General features: G+C 39.3%; 3 protein-coding genes across 3 annotated transcripts in view; 1 reads left to right on the top strand and 2 right to left on the bottom strand.

The window, feature by feature from the left end:
• LOC134328786 (uncharacterized) overlaps positions 1-23,087 on the bottom strand; it is a 765,451-nt gene that overhangs the window by 62,860 nt on the left and 679,504 nt on the right. The gene's annotated exons all lie outside the window — the stretch shown is intronic.
• Positions 7,904-10,768, top strand: LOC134328813 (G2/M phase-specific E3 ubiquitin-protein ligase-like). The gene is made up of 4 exons (XM_063010040.1): positions 7,904-8,161; positions 9,609-9,781; positions 10,061-10,275; positions 10,349-10,768. Exons 1-4 carry the CDS (start codon positions 8,120-8,122, stop codon positions 10,582-10,584), a joined length of 666 nt encoding a protein of 221 aa, XP_062866110.1. The 5' UTR covers positions 7,904-8,119; the 3' UTR covers positions 10,585-10,768.
• LOC134328778 (uncharacterized) lies at positions 10,769-12,363 on the bottom strand. Its single transcript, XM_063010002.1, has 3 exons — positions 11,670-12,363; positions 11,237-11,455; positions 10,769-11,132 (listed from the first exon to the last, which is right to left on the bottom strand). The coding sequence occupies exons 1-3, from the start codon at positions 12,326-12,328 to the stop codon at positions 10,940-10,942; spliced, it is 1,071 nt and encodes a 356-aa protein (XP_062866072.1). The 5' UTR covers positions 12,329-12,363; the 3' UTR covers positions 10,769-10,939.

The raw sequence follows: 23,087 nt of genomic DNA, 5'->3' as shown, positions 1-23,087 counted from the left end.
TAAAAGCACCACGTCTTGTTAAACTCTCATGAGTTTTGCTCAATAAAATGCCAATAAAACAGACACAGAGTTTCTTACATTTACACTGATTCTTATTCCACAGATATTTCATGTTTTATCTGGTCAACTGTTATGATTTAAGAATAAATAAAAGCTGATGCTTTTAACCTCATACTTTCCTAATCCTTTTTTCTACACGGTCTACATTTCTTTTAGTCTTCTGCCATGTGCAGTGCAAGAATTCACTAAATTACACAGCAGTTCTCTTTTTATTTATTTATTTATTTATTTTTGCCATTTTCAAAATTGATTGTAAGCATTTATAAAGGTCATGCCACGTTCATTAGGTGAAATGAAGCCAGAAAAACAGGGTGATATTCTCACTTTCAGAGATCAAATTACTCAGGTTAGAAAGTCCTGAAACACAGAACATGCTCACCTGACTCTCTCTCAGCCATGCTACCATTAATCATTAAGGGGTGTGTGGCCCATACGGGGATCAAACCCACGACATTGGCGTCATTAGCATCACACTCTAACCAACTGAGCTAACCGACCAGTATATATATATGTAATGTATGTGTGTGTGTTCAATTCCCAGGTGGAGCGGTCGGGGTTCTTTCTATGTGGAGTTTGCATGTTCTCCCTGTATCTGTGTGGATTTCCTCCGGATGCTTCGGTTTCCTCCCACAGTCCATAGATGTGCAAGTGAGGTAAATTGGAGATACTAAATTGTCCATGACTGTTTGATATTAAAACTTGAACTGATGAATCTTGTGTAATGAGTAAATAGCGTTTCTGTCGTGAATGTAACCAAAGTGTAAAACATGATGTTAAAATCCTAATAAAACATAAAACAAACTTAACATATCTGACTGAATATATTAGCAATTTACCCTCAATCTTTTGATAAAGTGTAAAAAAGTTTTGTTTGCCAATATATCAATAAGTTATCTTTTATTCATTATCAAATGTTATGTCAGACCATCATACATTTTCCTGTCAATTGATTAATTAGATGTTACAGTATTAACATGTCTTTCTCCAAAAAAACATATTTGTTGTAAATGCGAGGAGGAACTTTAATATTTTTTTATTCGTATGTTTATTATAGCAGGTTATCAAGACTTAAAGTCATTACAGAATTTATCAGTGTCAAGCTGGCAGCAATGGGGTAGCAAATCCATATTAAAAAAAAATCCATTTTAAGTTAAATGTAAAAAGATTTTATTTCAAGTCTTTTTAACACCATTCAAGTGGTCTATTCATCATGAAATGAATGCTAAACAACTGCCAGATTCACAAAACGTGAGAAACAGCAAAAACTGTTTTACACACTCAATGTAGAAGCACTTTGTAGTTCAACAATTACTGACTGTAGTCTATCTGGTTCTCTACATGCTTTGTTAGCCCCTTTCACTCTGTTCTTTAATGGTCAGGACTTCCACAAAGCAGGTATTACTTAGGTGGTGGATCATTCTCAGCACTGCAGTGACACTGACATGGTGGTGGTATGTTAGTGTGTGTTGTGCTGGTTTGAGTGGATCAGATACAGCAGTGCTGCTGGAGTTTTTAAACACCTCAGTCAGTGCTGGACTGAGAATCGTCCACCAACCAAAAATATCCAACCAACAGCGCCCCGTGGGCAGTGTCCTGTGACCACTGATGAAGGTCTAGAAGATGACCAACTAAAAAAAGCAGCAATAGATGAGCGATCGTCTCTGACTTTACATCTACAAGGTGGAACAACTAGGTAGGAGTGTCTAATAGAGTGGACAGTGAGTATAGGACATGGTATTTAAAAACTCCAGCAGCACTGCTGTGTCTGATCCACTCATACCAGCACAACACACACTAACACACCACCACTATGTCAGCGTCACTGCAGTGCTGAGAATCATCCACCACCTAAATAATACCTGCTCTGTGGTGGTGCTGGTCATCAAGAACAGAAAGGAGTCTAACACAGTATAGAAAGAAACAAATGAACTACAGTCTGTAATTGTAGAACTGATAAAATAATGTAAATAGAAAGTGTAGATATAAAAGGTATGTTTACATAATGAAGAGGCTTTTGTTGGCTTTTTATGCTTTTGTTTAAAAACAGAAAGAGTATAAACTATAATATATATTTACAATATTTAAATGTGCACGTTCTTTAAAAAAATTGCAGACAAAAACGAATGTTTAGCTCCATCCATTGACAACTGGTCCAACCTCACGATACAGTAAACAGCTGATTTATGCTCCCAGAAATGGACATAGCGATCACTGTGTCGTACAACTTATGCTCTTTTACCCGCAGGATGCAGCGTTCAACATGAACCCTGAGAATGTTCCGATCCACCCCGATCTTGTTTTTGAAAAGGCAAAACCTTCTTACTAATTTTAGAACTCAAACTCTATATATTCGCCGCTATACGACACGTTGTGTTTAGAAACTTGCCGGTGTTTAGAACAAACCGGAAGCTAGACTGCCCGACTAACACTAAACGGAAACGCATCACAGAGCTTGCGTGCATAGAGCCTATTAAACTCTTCTGTTTGTGTCTCGTTTTGCCGATCGTGTTTGTGCTCCTTATTTCTCGATATTATCGATACCAACGTTGGTATTGGTATCGGATCGATACTAGTGTGATGGGATCAATACTTTAGTTTTTCTTTTTATTTTAGTTTTTAGATTTTATGGAAATAATAGTGTAAACTATAAGTATAGATGCACCTTATGCACTTTGCGCACCCTAGGCAAATGAATCAGAGCATGTAGTGAGGCTCTTATTCCGTGTTTTGGTGAATGAGAGCTCTTTTCTTTTGACTTTGTGCTTATAAATGTAAAAAGAATAGCATCATTTTTTTATTTTAAATCAACAAGGAAACATACGTATATTCGGTCACTACACACAACACAACTATGAGTGGTGATACTCCATGATGGTAACGTTGTGAGAGAGTAAAGCACCAGAAACAAGAAATTGGAACGCTTTAAACAACTGAATTTATTTACAACCCTTCTGAGAGCAGCTACTTAGAAAAAAAAATGTATTACGAATATACACATAAAGGTCATGAAAATTCATTCAGATCTAGCAATTTAATGATGCATCTACCTTAATTATTAAAAAGTATCGGTATTGGATCGATATCGGCGATACTGGCCCTGTATTTACTTGGTATCGGATCGATACCAAATTTTGCAGTATCGCACAACACTAGCATCAAGTAATCACTCAGCTCAGCTTTGGTTTCGTCCTCTTGTGACTGGGGGGTGGATGGAGGGGGCACGTTCTGCTTCTAACAATATGGACTACAATTCCCATGCTCCCACGGGCTGTCATGTGACTTTCACATGTCCCGGTCAGCCAATCTTGATCACGCTCATCAGCTCCGGAATTTTGATTCAGTTCGGCTGTGTTTGATTCAGTGAATCTTAATGAAACTCTTCTGTTTGTGTCTCGTTTTGCCGATCGTGTTTGTGCTATTTTTTTTCTTAATCTAACCGTTACCGTGTATGACACTTGTTGACTTCTTTTAACTGTTTTAGTCTATCTGGTTTTAGACTAAACCTGATTTTGTACACTGTTTTGTACGGTGGCCGAGAAGTGCAAAACAAATTAACATTTTAGAAAACAAAATTACAACAGTAAAAACAAAATTACAAAGGTAAAAAAAAAATACATTTTAGAAAACACAATAACAAAGGTAAAAACAAAATTACCAGAGCCGAAACAAATTTACAAAAGTTGAAAAACTTTTACCAATGCCGAAACAAATTTACAAACGGCAGCTCTGACGGAAAAGGTAGGAACAATATACAGGAAGTGCTTGTTGTTTACCTGCTGTCAATCAAACTGTTTGGCGGGGATAAAGTGAACAGAGTTGTGTCGGCAGTTGTGACGGTGAATGATCAGCGATGTTTTGTCCATTTTGTGGCAATCATTTTAGCCAATTAGTCCGCTTTTGTTTTTCTTGCGGTAAATCGTTAGAATTTTTAGAAGAGCAGTCAAAAGAAGAACGGGCTACTTCTAAAACATCTGGAAATGTTAAAGAAAGTAAGTGTAATGTAAACGCTAGCTAGCGTTAGGTATCTTTGGCAGAGATTTTTTTTATTATTAAAGTATAATGCACCCAGTTAATGGGTGGGGTGTTGGGGTGTTTAACTTTTGCGAGAGAGTTGGCAACCCTGCCACAACGTATGCTGGGACTGCTAACTTTAATGTCATATTGTGTGGATGATCAGTTTTATCTATTCCAGCTAAACAACCTTGCCAGTCGTACAAACAGTTTATGGATTACAAAAACAACAAATCAAAAGAAAGACAGTCCTTTAGCTGTGGGCCAAAGAGACGACTTAAACATGAAAGACGACAAGTTCAGGTAAGGTTCCACAATATATGTTTTGTTATATATAAACGACTATTGTCAGCAAGAAAATAGGTTTACAGTTAGTTCATGTTTTAATCAGTAGACCAGTTTGGTGTGCTATGCAACAATCATATAAATTAGGATTTACAGTAATCGTATTCTTTGTCTTAAATTTTTCTAGATAAACATAGGATTGATGGTGCCACATGGGTGTGATTTGAAACCTGCAAGAGGCAAAACACTTCCATTATTTACAGACCCAGAAATAACAGCCCCTGATTTTCTGAAACTTGCTGTCCATAAAATGAGAGTCTTTAACAAGGACATGGATGAAGGACCATACGTCCTTTTGTTTCCAGATTGCTCTGAAGTGGTCCATGTGCCTGGAACAGAAAGGCCATTCATGTTGGCTGACTATAGAAAAGAAATAGGAAAGACATATTGCAGAATCAGTTTTTTCCTATGCCAAGACAAACATTTTAGAGGAGGTTTGTGAATCTGAAGATTTTAAAATATATATTTAAAACTGTTGTGACACATAATGTAGTGCTTTTGTTTCTTTTAACTGCAGTGGATGCTAGATCAGAATCAGACTCTGATTCTGAAATTGTCATCACAACTAGGAGCAGAACTGAATTCAATCAGGCTGACACCGTGGTGAGTTAACATGAAACATAATTTAGGGAAGATGTACATGGGAGAATTGAGTATATGCATAATGCTGGCCAGTATTTTGGTTCAACAGTGTGCGTGTACGTGCATGTGCGTGAGTGTGCATGTGTGTGAAAAACGCACCACCAGTTCACTTCCTTGTATCTACACCCTTTGTTCATTTTATCAGCTCCACTGAGCATATAGAAGCACTTTGTAGTTCTAAAATCACAGTTTGTAGTCCATCTTTTTCTCTGCATACTTTGTTACCCTGCTTTTCAAAATTGAGGACCACCACAGAGCAGGTATTATTTAGGTGTTGGATCATTCTCAGCACTGCAATGACACTGACGTGGTGGTGTGATAGTGTGTGTTGTGCTGGTATGAGTGGATCTTGCTGCTGGACTGAGAATAGTGCACCAACCAAGAAATACCTGCTCTGTGGGAGTCCTGACCATTAAAGGTCAGCATGAAAGGGGACTAACAAAGCAAGCAGAGAAACAGATGGACTACACACTGTAATTATAGAACTACAAAGTGCTCCTATATGGTAAACAGAGCTGATAAAATGGACAGTGAGTGTAGAAACAAGGAGGTGGTTTTAATTGTATATATGTATATCTCATAAGGGAAGAATAATACAGGCTATATAAGTTTGTTGAAAATTGTATGTTTTTACCCTCAGGTTTTTAAACCCCAGAACCAAAGTACTCCCAAAAACAAACCCGAAGATGAAGTGTAAGTACTAACGTAATTTTTTTTTTTTGACTAAATTAAGTATGAAATAGTACAAGAATAATGTGAAACATAACAAAACTATCCAGATTATTATGGCTTTCCCTGTTGCACTAAGTAAGCAATTTTAACATGTTTTTAGAGATGCAATGGGACATTCTTCCTCTACAATATCTGCTGGACAGGTATTGAAGCAGATGTTACCTCCATTTTTTTGCTTTCAGTTTTGTTGTGTTAGACATTTAGGTTCTTTAATGTCCTTCCCTATTTTTTAGATTCTAATATCAGATTCTGAGGATAATCTGGATCCACCTGGATCCAATCAGGCCAAGTCTCTTTGCTACAGGTAAGCAAAAAAAAGACTCGCTTAATAGAAACTTTGATTATATAAATTTAGACTAGATAGAAAAGAAACTGATAAATTGTTTCTAAAAACATCTGTAGAATGGTTATCCTACAGAAAGCCCTTCAGGGATCTACATAAGTTGTAAATCACTTAAAAAGCATGTTTTAGTGTAAAATGGATATAGTACCTTTTTAACACAGGAATGATAATTTCCCTACAGTAAATACACAGACCTTTATGCACCATGTGTTGAGGATGAGGAGGATGAAGAGCCTGTTCCTGTTAATGTTCAGAATATACCAGACTTGACCATGTAAGCTAGCAGTTATTGATGGTGGCAATTTAGTTTTTCTCTTTACATTTACTGATAAAAGATTTAATAACTTATATAATAATTAGGGCTGTCAAACGATTAAATTTTTTAATCGCGATTAATCTCAGAATTTTACATAGTTAATCGCGATTAATCGCATTAAAAAAAATCTGTGTAAATGTTATAGAAAACAAGGATTTTAAGTGAAATGTTACAATTAAAATGGTGAACATATTTATGCTAAATGTACTTATGTTAAAAACTGCTGGGACAAGAGAAAACTGTAAGGGAGTTTTATTCACTCACATATTAGGCAGTAATACTATCCAGCAGAGAACCTTGACTTCGTATATATGTCAGATGCGCGGTTATTGTAACAGACTTTTCTGTGGTTGTATCGTGATGATGGTTTGATGGACGTTTCTACACGAAGTGAGTGTGTTTTCACTAGGGATGCATCGATACCATTTTTTCCCAACCGAGTACAAGTACATGTATTTTTGTACTCGCCGATACCTATTTAGAATGATGCAATCTGGAGCATGATGGAATAGTGTAGTTTTTAGTGTAAAATAGTGCAGTGGAACAGTTGCTTGCCATCACTAATTGTAAAAAAAAAAACACCGCACAGACATTATTGAGAAAGCTTCTGACAAGCTAACGTAATTAATGTTCATTAATAAACGCACGTAATTAACGTTGTGCACATCATACATGCGATGCGATTCTGCTGATTGAAATATTTACTTTAAAAAGATAATACAGTCCGATCCCATCTGAGCCGATTCTATCAGCACGTTCGTGGTTCACCTCGGTAAATCGTAAACGACTATGAGTCGACTCCCGCTCTGTGGTAATAACCAGTATAATTAAGCCTGAGCTTTATAAGGTAAGCGAGTCACACAAAATGTTCTGTAGTATTTGGTGTTTATTTACAACCGCATCATTCATCATAACAGTAAACACGGAGAGATGACTGAGAAAAGAAACTTACGCTGCGCTTACAATGAATCGATTCTTGAATCACTTGTATCGACACTGTGAACAGAGTATTGAACACAAACACAGCGGTCGCTGCTTTTGTAACCGGTTATCTTCGCTGTTAGCTCTATTTTTAAGGGTTTTTTTTGTCAAACGGAACTAAAGAACATTAAACGTGCGTGTGAGCGTGGTCAGTGAGAATAATTCAATCTGTCTCCCGTGGGTGAAAAATGAATTGCTTTAGTTTTAGAAGTGAAAAAATCTCGTAATGTAATTAGTGCGTTAACGGCACTATTTTTTTTAATCTCGTTAAATTGAGATTGCGTTAATGCGTTATTATCGCGTTAACTTCGACAGCCCTAATAATAATATGTGAAATCAGCCTTTTACTGCACATCAGCTTTGTCAAACAGTGTGTACTGTCTGGAATTTCCTATGTAAGTCACTCTTGTGTAATTATAGGGAGGTAAACATTACACTACCTGAAATCATCACAAATCTGTCACATCCTATTGATCATGGAAGAGTCAGCCGGTTCAACATCTCAAGGTCAAATGTTTGGGATGGAGCAATCCGAGGTTTCAAGCGTGCAACCTATTCAGAAACCTGTGACATGCTGGTCAGATTTACTGATGATGCTGGTGTTTTTGAAGATGGAATTGATGCAGGTGGTCCTAGACGAGAGTTTCTAACTCTATTAATGAAACATCTAAAAGATCGGCCAATTTTTGATGGACCAGCAGGACAACGTTTCTTGGTCTACAATGCAAACGGTATTTATAGTGTTAGACTTGTGACTTCCACTTATGTTACATCATTTATATGATTTGTTAATTGAACTGTTCCATAGATATCAAGCAACAATTTGCTGAGTTTCAGCTTATCTGAATATAGAAATAAGAATAATTTTCATTCACAGCTGTCAGGGAGGATGAGTACTACTTGGCAGGGAAGATGATTGCAGTGTCAGTTGTGCATGGAGGTCCAGGTCCCCATTTCCTGTCAGAAGATCTTGTACATTACCTAGCAGGCCAGCCTTCATTCAAAGCAACAGTTGATTTAATAATTGAAGAAGAAATAGGGAAAGCTTTGCGAGAGGTAAGAAAAGTGTAAGGCTATTGTAGGGCAGGGTTTATCGATTTGTTTCTTAAAAGTTTACTTCCATGCTCACATACACAGAGGAATGGCTACATTTATTATTCTGTGATAGTACAGGAAGTAGGATTAAGCTATGTATGTAATGTAATGAGAAGGTGAGCATATACAGTATATACATTTATTGACTGAGCTTATACACCGATCAGCCATAACATTAAAACCACCTCCTTGTTTATATACTCTTTGATTATTTGTCAGCTCCACTTACCATATAGGATCATTTTGTAGTTGTTTAAAAACTGACTATAGTCCATCTGTTGTCCAATCTGCATACTTTGTTAGCCCCCTTTTACTGTGTTTTTCAATGGTCAGGACTCTACAGAGCAGGTATTATTTAGGTGTTGGATGATTCTCAGCACTGCAGTGACACTGAAATGGTGGTGGTGTGTTAGTGTGTGTTGTGCTGGTATGAGTGGATCAGACACAGCAGCGCTGCTGGAGTTTTTGAATACTGTGTCCACTCACTGTCCACTCTATTAGACGTTTCTACCTAGTTGGTCCACCTTGTAGATCTAAAGTCAGAGATAGCTCATCTGCTGCCTATTGTGTTGGTCATCTTCTAGACCTTCATCAGTGGTCACAGGATGCTGCCCATGGAGTGCTGTTGGCTGGATATTTTTTGTTTGTGGACTATTCTCAGTCCAGCAGTGACACTAAAGCGTTTAAAATCTCCAGCAGCGCTGCTAACTGCATAACACCAGTTACAAAGGTGTTAAGGTATGCCAAGAAACATATTGCCTACACACATTGTAAAAAAATGTTCCTCAAGGGTTTTTAATGAATGCAGTGGTTATGTTTATAATGCTGCATGTGCATGTAGTAAGTAGTTTTTCATATTATTGAAGTGTTGTATATGCATGCAAATAATTCAGTATTGAACTCATGCCTTTATGTAGAGCCATTGTCTTTACCAAAAAACCTTTTGTGATATACAGCCTGAAACCAAAGAACTCCTAAGTGCACCTACATGGTTTGTTGAGCTGATGAAATAAGACAATGATACAAGAATATTGTTTTAATGAAATGGTTGATTACTTGTTGTGCCCCATTTTTGTTTTTTAGATTGAGAATGCTGCTTCTGTGGAGGCTCTGCAAGACTGTACTCTGAGGCATAGCACAATGTTACAGACAGCTGGCTGTCTGAGACATGTGGCAGCTCTTGAAGAAAAGAAAACAGTTGTGTCAGACTATCTCCGATGGTATATTATTGACCGCAACATGTGTGTAATCGACAGGTAACAGCATATCTTAGTCTTACAATTTTTGGTTGGTTACCTTCCATTTAAAAAAACAAATATAGTGCCAGTCTGCAATTCAGCTGTTAAATGGCACTGTAAGTACTGATGTCAGTTAAGTATAGCATCAATAATGTACTAGATATAACACTTTTTAAAAAATGTTTCTGGTGATTGTTTTAATGGATATTCATTTTAAATAATGTTTATCATATTGTTTATACACATACTGTATGTAATTGGCACTATACAGCAGTGTAACTGTGTTGTACTCTTTAGATTTAAGGAAGGTCTTTCAGCCCTTCAGTTTTTAACTGCACTGCAGCAGTACCCTACATTGCTGGCCCCTGTCCTGTGCTACTCAGAAAAGAAACTTACTGCTCTTGAACTTGAGAGACTTTTCAAACATGACCTCAGTCCATCAGGAAGCAACAGAAGGCTCAGAGAAGGACAAACCCTGGGTTACTGGGCAGACTATCTCCTTGATTGTGAAGGTGTGCAAAAGATTGCATAATAAATTTTAATTTTTACTACTTGGATGTGCATGATAATTATATTCCTTTACAGAAGGCCAGGCTGCTCTGTGTGTGGAAGATGTTTTAATGTTTGCAACTGGACTAACTTCACTTCCCCCCTCTGGATTGGAACCACTGCCAAAAATCGAGTTTCTGGATGATTCACCATTCCCAATGGCAAATACATGTTCAAACACATTAAAATTACCACTCCTAGATTCTTACAATGTGTTTAAATCACGTATGGATTTTGGAATTCAGAATTCCCCAGGATTTGGCTGTTTTTAAAATGTGTGATCAGTTTGTAGATATGAGCTGGGGAAAAGCATGTTTTGGTTAGGTCTATATGCACGTGTGAACATGTTCTTGTTCATGTTAGGTTACATTTGGACAGATTTATTAAAGTCCTGATATCTCAAAGAGGTAATAGGAAAAGAAATACAGATAAAGAGTTAATGTTTATTTTCCATTTTGAGAGTTTAATAAATATTTTGTACTATGCATTGCTGTTACTCAATTTATTTCAAACTTTTTCAACATTTTCTTACTGTGATAATTGAGGTCAGATGTCATGGACAGCAAAAGTTAATTTAAAAATTAACTCAGTTAATTTATGTAATTAAAACAATCATAGCTGAGCAATTTATTTTAGCCATAAGTATAGTTCTGATGCGGACTCCCAGTTAATTGGCTTCTGTAGTTGACTGCACTCCACAACAAAATCCAAGTACTCCTGGATGTTTTGGTCACCACATGAATTGACTGACTGTCTTGATTCAGGGAAAACATCCAGTTCTGTTTCTTCAATTCTAAATCCACAGTCTCTGGAGCCAAACCTAGAATGAGGAATGGATCTTATTAGTAGAGTTTATTTACATATGAGCTACAAATAAAACAATAACAGATACAGGGAAATAGCAGTCCATCACCAATCAATTACCTGTGTGGTAAATAGTACAGTTCATTGGGCACTCCTCCAGGACATGATGCGGTTCTAGAAGTGCGAATCCTGTGACTGTTCCACAGTGTCACACATTCATCCAGGTCCTTCTGTATGACATCACTGAAGCAAAATCTCAGCAAGCATTGGTGTTCATGACTTCCATTGAAGTATCCTGCATCTCGGAGGTCTGCAAATAACTCCATCCAGAACTGAGACCTATAGAAATTAACATTAACGGTCTACAGTGAGGTTAAATATACTGTACAACAAATGTATTAACCGGTGTGTTTTCACGCACTTAACTATTGAATTTAGGTTCTTTATAGTGAGGTTCATGTCAGTTAATCTAGAAGATTATAACTGATACAACAAAGCGGCAAAAACCTATAGTCTTAACAGTAGTTATGAAAACGGAAACTCAGGTACATACCTTCCCTTTCTGAATATGGACCACCATGACTCGATGCGTTGATTATTGGTGGATGAACCATACATATGGCTAGACGCTCCCGAGTAGTAATCAGTGTGCTGGTGCCGTAGGGTACACTGAACTGCAGCCATAATGCCGTTCTCCGTACCGCAATCGGTCCTCAATCTCATGGGGACAGCACCAAGGTTTCGCACACAAGTGATGAAATTGTGAGCAATAACTGAGGGGTTGTTATTTGTTGGTCCACATACAAGCCACAGTACTTTCCGCGAAAATCCGTCTATACATCCCGAAAGGGCCAAACCGAATGGCTTGAGTTTGTCGTAACCGTCAGCGTGCCACATGTAATTCGGCCCCATTGAGTGGTAGGTTCTTCTAATAAACCTTCTGCGTGCTCTCATCTCACATCCTCGAGGATTAAGCTCCTGTAGTAACACCATAACATCATCCCTCTTTACTCGTAGATTGTACTTTTGCGTGAGTACTTGCCACATTGTTCGATAGCCAAAGAGCTGTCCAGGTCCACGAAGCTCCAACCCTATAGCATTCCTGACAGCGTGTGTAGAAGAATAGCCCTTTCTACGGTACAGTCCAGCCTGTTTAAGTTTAGTTTTAAGAGATCGCAAACTAATGTTAACACCATGTAAGGAGGACATCATGTCAACGATAACATCGTAGGAGTGGCCTTTATTGAAATACCCTATACACAAATTTATTACGTCTTCTTTTGACTGCTCTTCTAAAAATTCTAACGATTTACCGCAAGAAAAACAAAAGCGGACTAATTGGCTAAAATGATTGCCACAAAATGGACAAAACATCGCTGATCATTCACCGTCACAACTGCCGACACAACTCTGTTCACTTTATCCCCGCCAAACAGTTTGATTGACAGCAGGTAAACAACAAGCACTTCCTGTATATTGTTCCTACCTTTTCCGTCAGAGCTGCCGTTTGTAAATTTGTTTCGGCATTGGTAAAAGTTTTTCAGCTCTTGTAAATTTGTTTCGGCACTGGTAATTTTGTTTTTACCTTTGTAATTGTGTTTTCTAAAATGTATTTTTTTTTTACCTTTGTAATTTTGTTTTTACTGTTGTAATTTTGTTTTCTAAAATGTTAATTTGTTTTGCACTTCTCGGCCACCGTAGTTTTGCCCTTTTGATATTAAACTTTCCCTGATTTAAATTCCATGAGTGTCTGGTCACTTTCTGCCTCGTGACATGTTGGTATTTTAATTAAAATATAAAGTATGTAAACAATCGTGATTGTCTCATTTCTAACATCGTGTGAAAACGTTCATGCAAATGAACCAAATTAATCGTGAAAATCGCCCAGCACTAGTTTGATTCTCATCCAGTTCTTGATGCTTACATTTAGATTCTGCTTTTCAATATTATTATCAGATGTCTCACTGTAAATAGAACAGGTAGTGACCATACACTTACAGTCAGAAGGGTGTGAGTTTGATTCTCATCCAGTTCGTGATGCTCACATTCAGATTCTGCTTTTCAACATTGTGCCTAAACTACAACTACAAAAACTGTCAGATTCAGTCTAGCGCTGGCGCTCAGTGCCGGCTGTGAGTCTCGCTATTCTTGGGGGACTCTTGGGGACTTGGTCCAATCGCGTTTCAGCTTTCCCCCAAGAATGCCAACAACCGGCCAATCACGATCCTCATCTTTCCCCCAAAAATCGAAGGAGGCGTGACGTAGTGACGTATGTTTTCTGCGCCTATCACGCATTCCGATGACGTCACGGTTTCCATGGTAAATAGCGACGTGCATTGCTGCAGCTCCAGTACTAGATTTGCGTCTTTTGGCGCAATATCTAACGCTTTTCTTCTGCAATATCACAAGAATAAAACGCTTTTCCTCACACTTCTCCTTGCAAGGATTTGATCTTCTTTGGTAAGTTTATATTTATTTCATATTTTAAAGTTCGTTCGAGTTCATAAGTTGATGCTAACGTTCCTTTGCTAGGTCAGTTTATGTTTATTCCTTGAAATGTAACCTCGTGTCAGCCTAAACTTACTTCTAACAATATTTACTGATTACTGTTGGTGAATTTCTTTTGCTTCTCGATGTTTTATAGGACAATAATTAAATTAGGCTTGCTTGCTTGGTGCACAATTAACTAAAGACATGTGAACAAAACAAGGCTGTAGAAAAGTTATTTCTAGTGGTTTAATGCCTTGTTCTAGAGGAAATTACAGTATTATCCACAGTCTGTAATGTAATTCCTCTAAAAGCTCATTCACACCAAGCTAGAAAATGTATTTTTAAAGACGCATTCCTGTTATTGTACGATAAAATACCAGTTATATTATATAGATATAATATATATAATAGATATAATAGTTATATTTCAGTTTTTTTTTTATAATGGTTTAAAATACCATAGTTATATTTCAGTTTTTTTTATAATGGTTTAAAATACCATAGTTACAGTATGTTTCGGATAAATTGCCATTATTAACATTTATAAGCTTGTTTCAGGGCTTTATTACTGCAGTTTAAGATGTTACAATTGGTCTTATTGTGCTGCTTGGGTTAAGTTATCAGTATTGTCATTATTAACATGTATAAGCTTTATTACAGCAGATGGTTGGTCTGATAATGTTATTGTACTGTTTTTGGGGCTTTAAAAAAAAAATACATCAATAATTTTAATTATTATTATTATTATAGAAAATGGAGCCTAAATTTAGGAAGAGGACTGATGGAAGTCTGAACCTCTGTGACTCCATGGCTGCCTTAGCAGTCAAAGAACAGAATAGAAAGAAGAGATGGTCCAGTGCTATTTCACCTGAGAGGGTCCGGAACTCTGCTAAAGAGGCAGTCCTGCGGTCAGGTGGAGATACAGAGAACGATATCCATGTTTTGGGTCAGCATGAGCTTCAGTTTGGGGTTTTCCGTGGACAGACCTTCAAGTGGGTGGCAGAAAATGCTCTTGGCTATGCTGGATACCTTGTTGCTGCCATGACAAAGGAATCTTCTGGTGGAAACTATGATTCCAGAAACCATGCCGAAAACAAGAGGGCTTTCCGGACCTATATAGAGCACTTTTCCGAGGGCCGATATGCTGTTCGGATCAAGCTGGAGAACATGGCCACGCAACCCGCTGCCCAGCCCTCCACCAGCTACAAAGCTGCCGCCCAGCTCTCCACCAGCTCTCAAGCCACCGCCCAGCCCTCCACAACTTCCAGGCCTTCTCCTGTTTCCTCCCTGCGTTCACTGCTGGTTGGGAAAAGTAGCAGCGTGACAAATGTTGAGAAAAGGGTGAAGAGGCTTCTTTCCCCGGCCAAGTTCAAACCTTGTAAGTATGCAGTGATGACGAGAACTTTATTAAATTACAGTTTGTCATTATTTAAATATCACGCATATAAACTTTTTTTTTTTTTTTTTTTGCTTTTTGTGTCAGCTGCATCCTCTGCTTTGGTTGAGACCACCCATGTTGCTGACAGTGAGTTGGTGATGGTAGCGGACCAGGTGGAATCAGAACGTAAGTTTTAGATTTTAATTACATATCTGTTGTATAAGGGCTCAATGCATTGTTAATGTTAACAATTTCAGCCATACATGGTTACATGTGCGTACACTTTTTAATAGCTTTATTTAGATTTGCAAGAACGATTACAACAGTATTTAACCTTCCGTTTTCTCTCTTTCTCCCACTTTTGTTTCTATATTTTAGAAAGCGGAATTTGTCTATGCTGGCTGGAAACCTGCTCTTCCCTTGGTAGATCAGAAGTGGATCTCCAATGCCCTATTCAAGTGGTCACGCTTTAGGCAACCGGAGCTGGACCATGCCAGAGTGGACAGGATGTGGTGGTACCCCCCGCAACCATCACTTTCTCCAGGTGGTATGCCACAGATGGACAAGTACTTTGGACACGCCTTGTTCCTCTGGATGCCGAGGAAGCTTTGGCATGTGCAGCTGTTTTGTCCTCATCCAGACTGCGGCAAGGAGGAGCTCACATCTGCTGGAATGCACCAGAGGATCAGGCAGGTGGTCGGTGTCTGCAGCTCATATTTTATGGCAGCAGAATATCTTGCCTGCAAGAGCTGCAAGAGGAAGGTCATCAGCTGGAGCCACAACATCGTCTCTCAGCTAGACATTGGTCATCGCGTCCAGTTTCCCTGCCTCCTTACCTCCAGACTGGGATGCGACATCCAGGTAGTGCGCCAGATGCGGCAGAGGGGTTTGGGGAACAGCAGCAGTCAGATCCAAAAGCAGCTGGAGGAGCAGCACTCGGAGGCCTGGCTGCAGAAACAGATCCAGTTTCTCACTGACTGCAGAGCATTCACAAGGGCTGCATCATCTGGACTGATCGCGCCTGTTGCTGTGGGAGAGCTACCAGGGTTGCTTCCGGTCCCGAAGCATCGCTGGCTGATGCAGGTCTACGCTCAAGACGTCCTGAGCAGATTGGAGGAAATAAAGGCCTCCATCACCTCCCACTTTGGCAGAGTTCTGAAAATGGACTCCACCAAAAAGATTGTGAGGAAGATGGCAGGACACAGTCGCTCCACAGCATCCTGGGCCACTAATGTCGGAAATGAGCATGGTCAGATCGTTATGTCTGTGCTCACAGCATCCGAGGGCTATGGCTTGGGCAGGATGATTGAAGGCATTGTCAAGCGCTACCAGGATGCTGGCGTGTCGCCCCCTGAGGTTTTGTACGTCGACCGGGACTGCTGTGGCTCAAGTCATCTCCGGAACATGTTTTGGGCGTGGCGGGACATGGCGATCCGTCTTGACATCTGGCACTTTATGAGGAGAATTGCTGTTGGCTGCACCACCGATTCTCATACCCTCTATGCTGGCTTCATGAGCCGTCTGAGCCACTGCATTTTCGTGTGGGACGAGAGTGATCTGCAAGCTCTCAAAGAAGCTAAGCGCTCTGAACTGGAGGCCAGACTGATACGTCCCACAGAGGCAGACGTCATGCGCCACATCACCAGGTCTGAAATGGCACTGCACTGCAAGAGGGCCACCCGGAGCTGCAGGGAGATCGAGGCACTCATAACGGAGTTGATTCAGGCCTATGATGGTGAGAAGGGACACAACACCCTTGGCGTGCCTCTCATCAACTCTGCAAGAATGGCTGAGATCTGGAAGTCACAGAGAAAGCACATCGCCTGCATCCAGGACCCTCCAGGTGTACAGCTGTACATGCAGACTGGAACCATAGTGAAGTGTGGGCACAGGCTGCCAACCTACAGGTGTGCGAGAGGATCCACTTCACTGGAGTCCTTTCATCTGCACATGAACAGGTTCATTCCTGGTAAGTATGAATTTATAAATGCATGCATAATTTGAGACAAGTCTTCATTTTTTTTAAACAATTAATACCAGAATCACAATTAGTATTCATTATGTGTTTCAGGAACCCTGGCAGGTGACACCTTTTTCCAGGCGTATCTGTTGGATGGCCTCGCCCGGTGGAATGAAGACAGGAGCACGGCAGCAGCAGGAAGTGGGGGGCCACACTCCTACAGTGGTCTTCTTCGACATGCAGCTAACCAGTTGGCTCAGGAGGTGCTGGGGAGGAACCTGGTAGATTATACAGTGCCAAGGAAATATACAGGTAGGCTTGGATTAAATATAGTAATGGGAATACAAGATCATTCAGGTTTGACACCTGTTAAGAACTTATAGATGTAGATGATGATTTTTTTTCTTTTTTTCAACAGGAGAACTTATTGGGCTGGAATACCTCTATGGGCAGACTGGCAATGTTCTGGAGGACTATAAATTGACCATCTCAACACTTGAGACTGAGAATGTCACTGTGGCTGAGGACGAGGGCTTTGTGGAGACACAGGACTTTGAGGACTTCACTGTTCCTACCTTTGATGCATCTGGGGTGTCCTTACTTCCACCTGCTTCTGCAACACCACGTGTTGCCCCTTCTGCTGCTGGTGACACCAGAGGAGGTTTGTCTGCTACTCCTCCAATCTCTGATCTCCAGTCTTTTTCTGCTACTGCTGCTGCTCCACCTGTCCCTGGTCCTTCTGCTGCTGTAGAGGTGACTCCCACAGCTTCTCTATTAAGCATCTCTCCTGAATCGCCTGCCTCCTCACTTGCTCACAGCTGTAAGTATTTAACACTGCATCATCAGACTCATGTTATGAATTAAAAATAAAATGTGCCATGTATTATGTTTCAATTTTTCAATCTCCCCCTTTGTTTAGCTGCAGATCCACGTAAGCAAGAATCGACATCCAGTGATCTGGCTTCTGCTTCCGCAGCTTCTTCTGGTCTCGATGTAGGACTTTATATTCTGATTTTCTTTATTTGTGAATTATACTGACATGCTCTATGGTCATTTTAAATGCTCCTCTTATTTATACTACATGTCATTTTTATTAGCTTCAAAAAGGTGCACTTTGTAGCAATTCTTCTGTTTTTGTCTAACTACTTGTTTATTCATTTAGGACTCTGTTGGGCCAGATCACGTTGTGGGGTATGCGGCAGTTCAAGAGTTGGCAGTCTATTTAGTCAGCTTGAAAGACCACAGCCTTGCATTGTCACGGGAAGAGTCAGACCATGTCATCGCCCTCTGGCAGGCTCTGGGTGACTATGACAAGGGTCGCACAGTGTATTCTCCACGTCATCAGGTCACGTTGAACAAGGGGCGTTTCAGAGCGACTAAGAAAATTGTAGCTTCAGGTGTGGAGTCAACAAGACGGTAAGTTTATGTGCACAACTGTATATATTTATATACTGTGTGTATATTTGTGTGTGTGAGTGTATGTGTATATATATACAGTGTATCACGAAAGTGAGTACACCCCTCACATTTCTGCAAATATTTCATTATATCTTTTCATGGGACAACACTATAGACATGAAACTTGGATATAACTTAGAGTAGTCAGTGTACAGCTTGTATAGCAGTGTAGATTTACTGTCTTCTGAAAATAACTCAACACACAGCCATTAATGTCTAAATAGCTGGCAACATAAGTGAGTACACCCCACAGTGAACATGTCCAAATTGTGCCCAAATGTGTCGTTGTCCCTCCCTGGTGTCATGTGTCAAGGTCCCAGGTGTAAATGGGGAGCAGGGCTGTTAAATTTGGTGTTTTGGGTACAATTCTCTCATACTGGCCACTGGATATTCAACATGGCACCTCATGGCAAAGAACTCTCTGAGGATGTGAGAAATAGAATTGTTGCTCTCCACAAAGATGGCCTGGGCTATAAGAAGATTGCTAACACCCTGAAACTGAGCTACAGCATGGTGGCCAAGGTCATACAGCGGTTTTCCAGGACAGGTTCCACTCGGAACAGGCTTCGCCAGGGTCGACCAAAGAAGTTGAGTCCACGTGTTCGGCGTCATATCCAGAGGTTGGCTTTAAAAAATAGACACATGAGTGCTGCCAGCATTGCTGCAGAGGTTGAAGACGTGGGAGGTCAGCCTGTCAGTGCTCAGACCATACACCGCATACTGCATCAACTCGGTCTGCATGGTCGTCATCCCAGAAGGAAGCTGACGCACAAGAAAGCCCGCAAACAGTTTGCTGAAGACAAGCAGTCCAAGAACATGGATTACTGGAATGCCCTGTGGTCTGACGAGACCAAGATAAACTTGTTTGGCTCAGATGGTGTCCAGCATGTGTGGCGGCGCCCTGGTGAGAAGTACCAAGACAACTGTATCTTGCCTACAGTCAAGCATGGTGGTGGTAGCATCATGGTCTTGGGCTGCATGAGTGTTGCTGGCACTGGGGAGCTGCAGTTCATTGAGGGAAACATGAATTCCAACATGTACTGTGACATTCTGAAACAGAGCATGATCCCCTCCCTTCGAAAACTGGGCCTCATGGCAGTTTTCCAACAGGATAACGACCCCAAACACAACCTCCAAGATGACAACTGCCTTGCTGAGGAAGCTGAAGGTAAAGGTGATGGACTAAACCCAATTGAGCACCTGTGGCGCATCCTCAAGTGGAAGGTGGAGGAGTTTAAGGTGTCTAACATCCACCAGCTCCGTGATGTCATCACGGAGGAGTGGAAGAGGATTCCAGTAGCAACCTGTGCAGCTCTGGTGAATTCCATGCCCAGGAGGGTTAAGGCAGTGATAATAATGGTGGTCACACAAAATATTGACACTTTAGGCACAATTTGGACATGTTCACTGTGGGGTGTACTCACTTATGTTGCCAGCTATTTAGACATTAATGGCTGTGTGTTGAGTTATTTTCAGAAGACAGTAAATCTACACTGCTATACAAGTTGTACACTGACTACTCTTAGTTATATCCAAGTTTCATGTCTATAGTGTTGTCCCATGAAAAGATATAATGAAATATTTGCAGAAATGTGAGGGGTGTACTCACTTTCGTGATACACTGTATATATATATATATATATATATATATATATATATATATATAAATATAATTATTATTTTTTCTCTCTCTTTGTAGGTGTTTTCTCGGATCAAACAGCCCAGCACAGTGGCCAGACTGCAACAGGGTTGTGGAAGCCATTTTTGTGAAACTTTGCATGGATTTTCCACACCCGAAGCGTGTCGAGGGGGTAAGGCTTGGAAGATGGACCCTCATCACTCGTGCTTACAAGCACATTAGAGAGTGCATTCTTAGTAATGCGCATGTGATGCAGGAGACCACCATTCAGCTGCCTGAAGTTAATACGGCCACACTGTCAGAGTGGTGAGTCAAGCGATTATCAAATGTAATGAATTGTTGGAATTACTTTATTGAAATTCTAACTGATGTGTTTGTGTGTCTTCGTAGGTACTGTCGGCGCAGCCGCTCTCAGGAGGCTGGTGTGCTTCAGCAGGGCATAACGCCTTCAGAAGCATCAGTGTCTGGTCCTGTGACTCAGCACGCCACGCTCCATAAGGAGAGTCTCACCACCTCCGAGTCAATGAGTAACCCTCATGTCTTTGTTCTCCCTCCAGATACTGCTGGCATGGCAAAGACCAAAAAGCGATTAAACTTTGACTCCAGCCTACCATCGTCTGCCCCTCCTCAGAAACACTTTCCTCCAACTCTCCAGGGCTCACCAGTCTCCACAAGCATCGCTTCTCTTCCACTGTTGCAACCTCAAGGCCAGGTTTATCTTTTACCTGAACCATGTCCGGACAGCCATGGACCAGCTGCTCCATCTAGACTACAGCATATTCTGCCTGCTGCAGTCAATCCGGCTACAGCTGGACCCTCTCAGGTCATGTCGTCAGCAACCCCGGGGCCAGATGTTCCTTACAATACACAGTGGTACCGCAAAAGGAAGCTGCAGAGAGAGAAGACTGGCATACACACCCGTAAGTATGTTCGCCACACTGACATTATCAGGTGCAAAAAATGCCAGAAAGAGAGGAAACCGCCTACACATCACCAGTACTATGGGAACTGGTACTGTGAGGAAACAGCCACGGTGTCACTGGCTGAATGGAAGGCCACATTGTCTGCACGTGGCTATGGTAAGAAGAAAGACACTCAGTGAAATCCTGCACTCGGACAACTACATATATTTTCTGTATTTTTTCTGGTTTTATTTACTGATTTATTTAATTTTATTCATTATACCTGTACATCTAAACACAACACGACACTTTTTTTTACAGTTATATACATACATGCAGTACTATATATTTCATATACAGTAAGTATTATATGGTAAGAATTTTGTACACAGTCATTTTAAACAAATTGATTTTTTTTTTTTTTTTTCCTATTTGAATTACTTATTGTCTATACAAATTATTTATATTATATTATAAAATATTATATACATAATTGCTTCTTAAATTGGAATTATAGTGTTTTTGAATTTGGCATTTTTTTAAATTTTAAGGTTTGTCCCCAAATTGTATGCACTTGCAATAACTTAAGTTTTTAAATAACTATCTTTATGGGTTTTTTTTTTATTATTATTTTATTTTTCCAAAATGAAGCAACTGCTCAATGGCAAACCAAAACCAAATCCCTGTGGTGTAACTGGTGAACACATTCCCTCTCTGAGTGAAAGCTCCAAGTTCGAGACTTGGCAGGGATATCTGGTTTGCCTAAGAGATGGTTGTTTTACTTCAAAAGTCAGACTACAATATAATAAAGCTTTGTGGAAATTAAATGCCCCACAAGAAACGTAACCCCCATTACAGTAAAGAGCTTAAGGCAGCCATCCATATGTATGCTAATATCTATAGATGGGTATGTGCCAGCAATTCACAAGTGATCAGATCACAATATGCTGGAATTGACTGTTTAGCAAATGAAAAGACACACATAATAGGCTGTTCATTCAGATGTGATGTTCATAAGGAATTTATTTATTTATGTTTGTCCTTTACAGCAGGTTAAATCATAAAGGATACATAAACATGTGAATGTCTCATTATTATTATTATTATTATTATAATTATCAAAGAAATTATATTCATGCAAATGAATTGGATTAATATTTAATTTATTTATTTTACTTAATAAGCTGGAATAGACCATTCAGTCAGGTGTGATGTTTATATGGCCTTAATTCACTTTTATCCTTTACAGCAGGTTAAATAATGCATATATTCAAGTCAAATTTTTTATTACAAAAATGTTAAGTGTAAATGAATAAACTAAACAAACAATGGACCACTCAGTCAGGTGTGATGTTCATAATGCTTTTATTTATTCACTTTTGTCCTTTACAGCAGGTTAAATCATAGAAACGGTTACATAAACATGTGAATATGTTTTTGTAGTATTATAAAAGAAATTCTATTAATGTAACTTAATTGGATTGAAATCTAATGTATTTATTTTACATAATAAGCGTGAATAGACCATAATATCTGTAGATGGGTATGTGCCAGCAATTCACAAGTGATCAGATGAACACAATATGCTGGAATTGACTGTTTAGCAAATGAAAAGACACGCATAATAGGCTGGAATCGACTGTTCATTCAGGTCTGATGTTCATATGGAATTTATTCATTTACTTTTGTCCTTTACAGCAGGTTAACATGTAAATAAAGTTGTTTTTTGTTATTATAACACTTTTTTAATGTAAATGAATTAATTAAGTTAAATGTATTTATTTTAAAGTGTGGAAACGCTTTATAAAAGTAAATAAAAACGCTTTATAGAGCTAAATAAAAACGCTTTATAAAAGTAAATAAAAACGCTTTATAGAGCTAAATAAAAACGCTTTATAAAAGTAAACAAAAACGCTTTATAAAGCTAAATAAAAACGCTTTACAAAAGTAAAAAAACGCTTTATAAAGCTAAATAAAAACGCTTTACAAAAGTAAATAAAAACGCTTTATAGAGCTAAATAAAAACGCTTTATAAAAGTAAATAAAAACGCTTTATAAAGCTAAATAAAAACGCTTTACAAAAGTAAAAAAACGCTTTATAAAGCTAAATAAAAACGCTTTACAAAAGTAAATAAAAACGCTTT

The sequence above is a fragment of the Trichomycterus rosablanca genome, chromosome 15, assembly GCF_030014385.1.
Source record: "Trichomycterus rosablanca isolate fTriRos1 chromosome 15, fTriRos1.hap1, whole genome shotgun sequence".
NCBI lineage: Eukaryota > Metazoa > Chordata > Actinopteri > Siluriformes > Trichomycteridae > Trichomycterus > Trichomycterus rosablanca.
This window is presented reverse-complemented; position numbering and strand designations above follow the sequence as displayed.

Excerpts from the sequence above, each read along its gene's own strand:
- LOC134328813 (XM_063010040.1), top strand. The coding sequence starts at position 8,120 with ATGGACCAGCAGGACAACGTTTCTTGGTCTACAATGCAAACG. Across the intron at positions 8,162-9,608 it reads CTTGGTCTACAATGCAAACG|ATTGAGAATGCTGCTTCTGT; the intron begins GTATTTATAGTG and ends TTTGTTTTTTAG. Across the intron at positions 10,276-10,348 it reads CTATCTCCTTGATTGTGAAG|AAGGCCAGGCTGCTCTGTGT; the intron begins GTGTGCAAAAGA and ends ATTCCTTTACAG.
- LOC134328778 (XM_063010002.1), bottom strand. The coding sequence starts at position 12,328 with ATGATGTCCTCCTTACATGGTGTTAACATTAGTTTGCGATCTCTTAAA. Across the intron at positions 11,456-11,669 it reads TCCATATTCAGAAAGGGAAG|GTCTCAGTTCTGGATGGAGT; the intron begins GTATGTACCTGA and ends TAATTTCTATAG. Across the intron at positions 11,133-11,236 it reads CTGTACTATTTACCACACAG|GTTTGGCTCCAGAGACTGTG; the intron begins GTAATTGATTGG and ends TCCTCATTCTAG.